General features: G+C 42.1%; 2 protein-coding genes across 6 annotated transcripts in view; one reads left to right on the top strand and one right to left on the bottom strand.

The window, feature by feature from the left end:
- The first annotated feature begins 2676 nt into the window (after positions 1-2676).
- LOC138040414 (uncharacterized) lies at positions 2677-3108 on the top strand. The gene has a single exon (XM_068886149.1). The coding sequence runs from the start codon at positions 2677-2679 to the stop codon at positions 3106-3108; it is 432 nt and encodes a 143-aa protein (XP_068742250.1).
- Positions 3109-6329: 3221 nt separating this feature from the next.
- The window catches only part of LOC138043306 (rhotekin-like), a 36444-nt gene continuing 32773 nt past the window's right edge, over positions 6330-10000 (bottom strand). For all 5 annotated transcript variants that reach the window (XM_068889525.1, XM_068889528.1, XM_068889524.1 and 2 more), the window contains one exon: positions 6330-6887. In XM_068889525.1, coding sequence (XP_068745626.1) covers positions 6691-6887 — 197 coding nt within the window. In that variant the 3' untranslated portion in view covers positions 6330-6690. The remainder of the gene's footprint in view (positions 6888-10000) is intronic.

Here is a 10000-nt window from a genome sequence, read left to right as displayed (position 1 = left end):
ACTCTTTTTTGGTTATTCGACTGTAAATGACTTTCGTACGACGCAAGTATTTCTTTTCGTTCCTTTAAGAGTTTATGACTAGAGCTACTTGCAGAAAAAGACATGACCTCTCGAGTATCACATTCGACGCACGTGTAGAAAATGTAAAAATAAAATAACAATGTTTAAGAATCTTGAAATAGATTTCCCTCTTCGAGCCTCATCAGTCAAAAAGAAGCTCATGTAAGACGCATTAAAAAGGTTTGTGTGTTCCCAGATATCATGTAAGCCAACATGGGGTAACTTATTTTACGTGGCCTCGCGCCACTATCGTGCGGGGAACGCGGAAACAATTCCACTCGCTCTTGGAGTTCATCAATGAACCTTCTGGTACTTTGTCTATCCGAACACCCTCAGATATTTGCCTCAACATGGCGTCGTTGGAGTAAGACCCGGTAACGTTCATCTCGAATTACTGCGTTCTACTGTTGTGTTTCTCTTTACAATGCTTCCACAAGACTGACCGCTCTTCCCTTTTGGCTAGTGACTTCATGTGTTCTTTGCCTCTTGTATATGCACTCCTTGACGTTTCTCTGATATAGATATCGTCACACTCCGCACATTTCATCTCATAAGTCACACTCTGTCGATCACAAGGTCCTCTCCCACTTTCTCTACACACTGGGCAATCCTCTCTTCAACTCACATTTTCGTGATTTAAATGGATCGGATCTCTGGAGTAACTTTTTAATCGCAACACCAGCTTTCTCTACCAACCTGATTTTGAAACCTTGCCGCTTTATTTCTTCCTGGTACCTCCTCTGTAGCTGTGACTTCGGTGTTGCTTGTATAAATATTACCGCTTCGTTTCCGCTCTTCTTGTACCAGTTGCTTCTCTTTATCACCCTCTCTTGCTCTCGTTCCTCTCTCCTCCATTCCTTTGGTCGATGTAACGGTCTTTCGCCCTCTCGATCAGCCTTATCTCACGCTCTATACGCCTTAAGGGCCGAGTTGACAACCTCGTACCTGAATCTCTCACTGTACCCCGAGTACTGTATCCTCAAAACCATTTCATTAACATTCTCCACCGGCCTCTCCCACGGCAACAGCTTGCTACAATTAAGTATAACTCTCAAGACCTCTTGAGTTAGTACTGTCCTCTTAGTACTCCAACTTAAAGCAGATCTAGCGTAAAATAAGTTACCCCATGTTGGCTTACATGACACCTGGGAACACACAAACCTCTTTTAATGCGTCTTACATGAGGTTCTTTTTGACTGATGAAGAGCGAAATATATTTCAAGATTCATAAACATTGTTATTTTATTTTTACATTTTCAATACGTGCGTCGAATGTGATACTCGAGACGTGATGTCTCATTCTGCAAGTTGTTCAAGTTATTCAAACGCATTCCTAGCCTCGACGATTACTATTTCTTTAAGATAAGATTTTATGGGCTTGGGTTCTTCCAATACCACCCTGCTAGCAGAGCCTTTCTTTTGCTTGCTCGATTTTGGCGTTCTCGAGAAAGGCTCTGCATGAATCGAGTAAGATCTTTTTTGAATATGCGCTGCATGTTGCCAGGATACAGTCTCGAACCCAAGCCTAATATGCCAGATCTCGCCGCCATCTTGGTTTTTCATGCCAGCGGGCTCAATTATAACCATCGGTTTTGTCACTAAACGGACGCTCGCACTGGAAAAACCGGTTTGACGAGAGAAAACAAGATTGACTAGTCCAGAAGTTCGGGCTGCGGCGGCTTCAAAGAGTTGACGCGATTCGGGCAGAGCCTACTTTTCTCCTCCTCAGTAAAGAAAAAGACAAAAGGAGGCTCTGCTCGCAGGGTGTTCCAATACCAAATTTGTCAGCAATTTTACGATGTCCCTCCTTTCGATGATCTTTGGCGTAATTTATCAACTCAACTCTCTGCTAAAGGCTCAAGAATTTCCGCCTTTCTGTGACTTTTGTACCACCATGACTTTTCAGGTTAGATTTACTTGTCTTCAGGCTGTCTTGTCTGTGTTGAAGTTAATGAAATACAGTGGCAGTACTCGAAATACATTTGCAGAGAAATCTATATTCCGAACAGCTCGTAAATCCCTCAGTTTTAGATATTCTACGCAATTGTCGGCAGATATTAACTGCTAATTGCTTTGCGTTTGCAGGAACTCACCGATTGCAGCTTGCAACTTGAATTCCCCGATTGCACGATGCCGTGAATTCTTAGAGCGCACTTCTCTATGGTTTTCTTTCAGCCTGCATTTGATCAGATTTATCAACCAGTGAAAAACATTTGTTGTCTGCTGAGAGCGGCCTTCGCTCGGTTAGGCGCTCGTTTTTCTGCTGCAGTATTTTTGCTGCTCCTCTTACACATAATACAAAAAGCCACTTTAGAACCAGCTTTCCAGTTCGGTGTTTCTTCAGGGGCAGGAACAGAACAAGTTTGCTGAAGAAATCTCCAATGTTGACATCCAGGATGACGAAGTCATGCTATCCTTCGCTGTGGTATCACTATTTATAGCTATTCCCGTAGACAAAGCCTGTGATTAGATAAGCAACAAACTACTTAAGGACAACTCACTTTCTTCACGCACGAGCTTAGACAGTAATGAAATCATTAACTGCTGAAATTTATCTTATCTAACAATTACTTTATTTATAATGATAAGATATATAAACAGATCCATGGTTGCGCAATGGGTAGCCCCGTCAGCCCTGTGGTGGCGAACTTGTGCATGGAAGCCATCGAAGAAGTGGCCATCAACACGTCTGAAGTACAACCTAAAGTATGGAAACGCTACGTGGATAATAGCTTCTGTATCATCAAAAGAGATGCTGTTAACTCTTTTTATACAACACTTAATTCCATCGATCCACACATCTCATGCACTACTGAGGAGGAATCTGACCAGCAGATCGCCTTCTTGGATACTTTGGTTTCTCGCAAGGACAACACGATCACTATTGATGTTTACCGCCAAGCAACTCACACGGACAGATATTTAGACTTTTCTTCTCACCACGACAAACGCCACAAGATCAGCACAGCTGAGACCCTCCTACACCGCGCAATTAAACTCCCAAGTACACCGCAAGGGAAACATACCGAAACCAACCCACGTCATTGATGCACTACCCCTCCTTTGTTATTTCCAATATCTTAAAGCGGAAATTTTCCAAACCACCCACACATGCCATGCCCTCGCCTGAAGAACTGGTTTGCATGTTTTTTAAATGGTTTGCGCCTCAAGAGAACCCTAACGGTTTTGCTGTCCTTCCTTTCATCAATGGTGTTACGCAGCCCCTAACAAGACTTTTTCGAAGGCACGATATTCGACTTGTAAGTAAGCCCCTCAAGACTTTGCAAACAAGAATTCCTTTCTCCTAAATTCAGACCACCTATTGAACACCAACCCAACGTGATTTATAAACACCCTGTGCCGAGCCCCAAGATTAAAATTATACTTTACACCTTTTCTACGCAGGATTTACGTTACATCCTGCGCGTATTTCTTGTGGGTGTCTTGCTGTTCACACCCTTACTGGAACGTGCTTTTGTACTATCACTTCATGTATAAAACTAGTTCCCTTTAAACATCTTGTTAGAATCCCTGATGAAGTCTGTTTGATCAGACGAAACCGGTCGGTTAATAACAAAGTTTACAAGATCAGTTGCTGTGTGCTGCTCACTAGTTTCCTTTTAAAAAATTAAAAAATTAAAAAATTCCCCTGAAAATGACGTACTATCCAGATTTTTTTCAAACTTGGCACAATTGATATTCATACACAGGACATTAAAAAATGCAATAAAAAGATGGGGTCATCGTGCTTGTTTTCGCGCTGTATGCCCTTTATTCCAAGTGTTTTTTACCGAATTACGCGAGAAGCGTTCGAAACTATATCAAACGGAAAAATTGTTATGTAGCAAAAGCTACTAAATATTACTGAAAACTTGAGCCTACTTGTTTGTCTGGGCTATAATCTTTAAGTAAAGTGATTTCAAATTGATCGATTTTGCAAAGTAATGTAAGCAAATTGGACCGCTACAGTCATCACGTTGCTCTGCGTATCGGGCTCCAATTGCAGCTTCACGTCATTTATATGTAAATACTACAACTTCTGCTATCCAACTTTTTTTCTCTTTAATTAAAATATGTTTTCCGTGTACCTATTACGAGTAAATAAAACCATTAATAATTGGGGGTCACTGTGCTCGTTTCTTCGCAACACGATGATAAACGGCACGGTGGTAAAGGGGCAATTTCGGCTTCAAAATGATCATTTTCCGCGAAACGACTGAGGCGAGTTCCAAAAGAACACCTTCTTAACCGAGAAGAGTTATCATGATTGCACTTAAGGACGTTCGCGCCAATTGTTTCTGCGCATCCTTACTGCGCACGCAAATGCACACGCCACGTCATACACGAGCGCGCGCGCTAAGTAATAAAATGAAAAATGATAGGGCAAAAGGCCATTGCTATAGCTTTGCCTGGATTTAACGCTCTTGGACGTTCGGTGACCCCTATTTTTCTTTCCAGAAACGGATTTTATTTACAATTATCTCCACGTTGTCCAAAAATGAACAAAAAATCAATGTGGGAAGTTAAAAAAATTTCAAGATTTCTGCTCACGGGACATCAAATCCTGCCATCTTGCGGCTGCAAGGCGCGTGAAACTGTGGTCTCTAAATGCGAACTTGATCTTTAAGGAACCTCACCAGTTGACTAAATTCACTTAATAAGTCCACTTAAACAATATTTGGCAGAGACGATTTCACTTCAAAGATTTAATTGCAATATATTTGGGTTTACAGACACTGGCCTTATTCGCTAACGAAGCCCGATTTTGTCACATTTTGGGTGTTTTTCCGGGCATGTTCTCTCCAAAACGAAGTCGGTGACCCCCCATTTTTTTTACATTTCTGACATGACTAACTCATTATCTTACAGTGGTTAAAGTTTCAAGAGAAAAATCAATGTTGAAAAATTTTCGCGCGAACGTCCTTAAAAGCTCTTGAACAGCAAAAGCGGCCTTTATTGCCTCTCTTCAGATGGTGGACGTGAAACGCCGCGAACTCCCAAGTCGCAATGTTATGCGCTGTATGAGATGCACGGTGCAAAGCAAGGGAATCACCTTAATACTTTTGAGATGACTAATAATAGACAGGCATTGTTTTTTGTAGGAAATAAGGCTTTTTCCCAAACCAGTGGGAAGAACAGCGAGCAAATTCCCCCCTTGGGCGAGCCGTTTAATAAATCGAAATTTGTTCTCTTCTTTTAAGCCACCGCTAAATTTTTTATCGACAACGGAGCAAACTGCTCAATGTAATATTTTAAAAGATCTCTTCGCCATTTAGCCTGCGTAGTGAGCGATTTCAGCGAGCGAAAAGTGAAGATCAGTCCCCTGAAAAGCGAAGAACTTTCTCTGAGTTATTCGCTTGCTACGGGAAATACATTATTTACCCTGCGATCAGTTGGTTTCTCCTACGCTTCCCGAGAGAGAAACCACTGCGAGCAACCGTTTCTTTACGTGAGCTGCCGTCCAGTGCCAAGGACGAATACATTAAATTTGAACCGGTAAAACGAGTTAGTAAACTTGTTTTGGCACCTGAGCGTGCGTTCTGCTACGTAACTGCTGCGTTTGGGCGCGCCTGCTGTGTAGTGATTTCCCGCGAAATAAGACCAAGTGATGTCAAATGCATCACGTGGGGTGTGACGTAATTCGCAGATGCTCGATGGAAAATCAAACGGTTGCTCGCAGTGGTTTCTCTCTCGGGAAGCGTAGGAGAAGCAACTGCTCGCAGTGTATGCATTATTTTGACAAGAGGGACTGAAGTGTCAATCAAAACAACCGAGCCGTGCCAGTCAGAGACCCTGTTCGTAGGCGAACAGGAGTTTCAAAATCGAGGGGTTTCTCCGTAAGCGTTTCCTACTTCTCTCCTCCCCTCCCCTCACCATTTTTTTCCGCTCACCTTATTCTCGCCCGGCCAGAAAAATGAATTCGCTTCCCGCTCGCTGGAAACGCTTGCTACGCAGGCTAGTAAAGAGTCGAAGAAGGTAATATGTGTGCGGGAGGGAGGGGACAGTCGTAGGATGAGAAGGAGGGTACTTTCTAAAAAGGGAAGGAGCTGACCAAATCCACAACGAATGTTAATGAAGACCTTATTTATGAAGCGGCGAGGTTCATGACCAGTGGATATGGAGCCATGCTTCGCGTTCGAATCGCGTTCTTCCAATGTATTGGTTGCGTATTAAATTTGGTTACCCCCTTTACAAACATACTTTTCTTTTACATAGTTTCGTTCCAGAAACACCAATCCTGCAAGCTTAAAAATTTAAATACCACCATATATATAAATATAGTTTGTTTCTTTACTACAGGTATTTCAGTAATTCATGTGTACTTTATAATTATAATTAAAGCAGTTATCTTGTTCTTTCTTGTTTTCTCATGCACGCCACCTGTACAAATTTCAACCTGGAAACTCACTAGCTTTACAGGATTTACACATTCATTTACCCGAAACAAATTGAACTAAATTTTAACAATGCTTCTTAAGTTGCATAAATACTGACCGCAGTAGTATATTCCAAAAAATTTATATGTACAAACAAGAAACCGTAAAAATCTTCTCAAATTGAGCTAGGTTCAAAAACGAGAAAGAGATCTGGCGAAAATTAACGAGGTTAGCATCTAACATACTACGGTCATTAAATTGTACTTTCATAGTTCAATACATTTTCATCCGCGGTGGCCTCTTTCTTCTTTGTTCCTTTTCCAAAGCTTCTGTTTTGCGGTACTCTCCTCTGCCATATGTCATAGGTACACTCAGTACTTGTTGGTGAATCTGATGGTACGGATTTCAGTTCTCCAAGCGGTACACGCTTACCGTCCCTCTTCAAATAATCTGAAACATAAGTTTTGAATGGTTTTAGGTGAAACGTTAAGTAGGTAATACATAATAAAATAATTACCATAGCACGCGCACTCTCATTGGTCAATAGCTGTGTTTAGAAGAGAGTATTAACACACGGCTGTAACATTACACGAATTATGATTGGTTATGTAGTCAGACGAGCGTTTTGATTGGCTCGTAGGAAATATGAGCTAGTATCAAGAAAATCTGCTTCAATCAAAAAGTAAAACAACAAGCATTTTCCTTCATTTGTCGAACTATCTTCGAGGAATATTTTATAAAAGCTAGAGGACTTTTTTTCCGTGTTTCCATAGCCTCATCTTAACACTCGGGGAAGTTCGGAGAATTCTCGACAGTTATGCAAACCCTCAACTGCATCTCGGGTTTGCATAACTGTCGAGACCCTGGGAACGAGGTTGTTCATTTGCTGAGATGTTGACGGCATATCCGTTCACACCAAAAACCTAAACCGTTTTAAAGTTGTTTAATTAAACTTCCCTTCAAACAGCGCGCGCATCCGACTAAGTCCACCCAAGATATAGAAGAAAATCGCAGAAGCAGACGTAAAACCATGAACGCAAGAGAGGTAAAACCTACCTGAGAAACAAAAAGGAGCAATTGCAGAATACCCGGCCCACCAAATGTCCTACTTAAAAAAGCTGCCAACGCGGTCCGCAGTCCCGAAGTCGATGAATGAAAAGAAAAGTGTTAAAGGGTAAGCAGTGAAGTGAACTGCCACCGCGGTCCGCAGTCCCGCAGTCGTTGAATGCAAAATGTTAAAGTGAACTGCCACCGCGGTCCGCAGTCCCGCAGTCGTTGAATGCAAAATGTTAAAGTGAACTGCCACCGCGGTCCGCAGTCCCGTAGTCGTTGAATGAAAACTGTTAAAGTGAACTGCCACCGCGGTCCGCAGTCCCGTAGTCGTTGAATGAAAACTGTTAAAGGGCAACCGCTAAAATGAACTGCCACCGCGGTCCGCAGTCCCGTAGTCGATGACAACCTTGTCCCCAGGGTCTCTCTTCTTTCCTTCCTTGGAAAGGAAGAAGAGAGACCCTGGGGACGAGGTTGAGTCGATGAATGAAAACTAAAACGCACTGCCACCGCGGTCCGCAGTCCCTTGGTCGATGACTGAAAATTTTATAACTCCAAAGAATAAAATGGTTGTGACCTGGGTCCGCAGTCACGTAGTAGTTAAATAATAATTGAAAATAACGGCCAGTTTTTAAGTGGCGTTTTTAGGATTTGTGGATTAAAGAACGAGGTGTATGACATGTTGAGTGTCCTTGTTTCGATTCATTGCTAAACGAAGTGGCTGTTGATTAGTTTTGTTGTAATGGCTCTTATGCAAATTTTGATGACCACAGTTGGGAGGGAGATATGCGACAACGCGTGAAAATTTGGCACTTGGGAGGTAACATTTACGCTACTCGCGAGATCAAGGGAGACGCAGGTGTAGGATATCAGCGCTTGTGTATGTCGCTGGCTTTAACATGAAAAATATTTGACTTCGATATGACAAAGCGGTTAAGCTATTAAGCTAATACCGGTGGACAAAAGAGATGAACACACTTTATTGCCGATCATCCAAAAGTGGATTAAACCGGGAACGACAATAATTTCAGACTGTTGGAAAGCCTACACCAATTTAGGGAAATATGGATACACACATAGAACTGTGAACCATTCCGAAGAATTTGTCAACAAAGATGGTGACAGCACGAACAGAATAGAAGGACACTGGCGGCACGCTAAGGTTAAAATGCCTCCTTTCGGAGTCCGAAAAAACCACTTTTCGTCATATTTGGCAGAGTTTATGTGGCGCTACAGGAACAGAGACCGTGACTTATTTGAAATGTTCTTAGGAGACGTAAAGAAAATTTATGCACCAAACCAAAAATGTTAAAAGACAAGGAGTAAAATGAACTGCCTCCGCGGTTCATAGTCCCGTAGTAGATGAATTAAAATTGTTCAAGGGCAAGATGATCTCGTGAAAAGTGTAGTTAACCGAACCGCAACGTGAAAGCTAAAATTTTACGAGAGTAATTAGGCCTAATCACTGAAACGGGCGCTTAGGCTTAATCAGTAAACGAGTGCTTTCTTCTTCACACGATCTCGTGAAAAGTGTAGTGAACCGAACCGGAAAATGAAAGCTAAAATTTTACGAGAATGCTAAGGCCTAATCACTGAAGCGAGCGCTTAGGCTTAATCAGTAAACGACTGCTTTCTTGTTCAGACGATCGTGCTTAGGCTTAATCAGTAAACGACCGCTTTCTTCTTCACACGATCTCATGAAAAGTGTAGTTAACCGAACTGCAACGTGAAAGCTAAAATTTTACGAGAGTGCTTAGGCCTAATCACTGAAACGGGCGCTTAGGCTTAATCAGTAAACGAGTGCTTTCTTCTTCACACGATCTCGTGAAAAGTGTAGTGAACCGAACCGGAAAATGAAAGCTAAAATTTTACGAGAATGCTAAGGTCTAATCACTGAAGCGAGTGCTTAGGCTTAACGAGTAAACGACTGCTTTCTTGTTCAGACGATCGTGCTTAGGCTTAATCAGTAAACGACCGCTTTCTTCTTCACACGATCTCATGAAAAGTGTAGTTAACCGAACCGCAAAATAAAAGCTAAGAGTGCTTAGACCCAATCATTGAAACGAGCGCTTAGGCTTAATCAGTAAACAAATTCTTTCTTCTTCACACGATCTCGTGAAAAGTGTAGTTAACGGAACAGCAAAATGAAAGCTACGGAGCGATTGCAGAATACCCGGTTTAGGAACAGAATTATGAATATCATTTTCTGTCCCATGCCACTGCGGACAGGCAGCATTGTTAAACACGACTGCGGGACTGCGGTGGCAGTTTTTTAAGTAAGGCATTTAGTGGACACGGAAACAGCATTGTTAAACACGACTGCGGGACCGCGGTGGCAGCCTTTTTAGGTAGGACATTTGGTGGGCGGGGTATTCTGCAATTTAGCCAACAAAAATAGCGAACTTTGAAAATAGGCCATTTTCGAAATATTAAATATTCAGCTTGATACTGAGGCATTGAGGACAAAAACAATAGCAACACGTCGGAATGAATGTGAAAATATTTACATATCA

The sequence above is a fragment of the Montipora capricornis genome, chromosome 3 (genome assembly GCF_036669925.1).
Source record: "Montipora capricornis isolate CH-2021 chromosome 3, ASM3666992v2, whole genome shotgun sequence".
NCBI classification, from domain to species: domain Eukaryota; kingdom Metazoa; phylum Cnidaria; class Anthozoa; order Scleractinia; family Acroporidae; genus Montipora; species Montipora capricornis.
The sequence above is the reverse complement of the archived record's forward strand: the minus strand, read 5'-3'. Positions and strand labels throughout refer to the sequence as shown.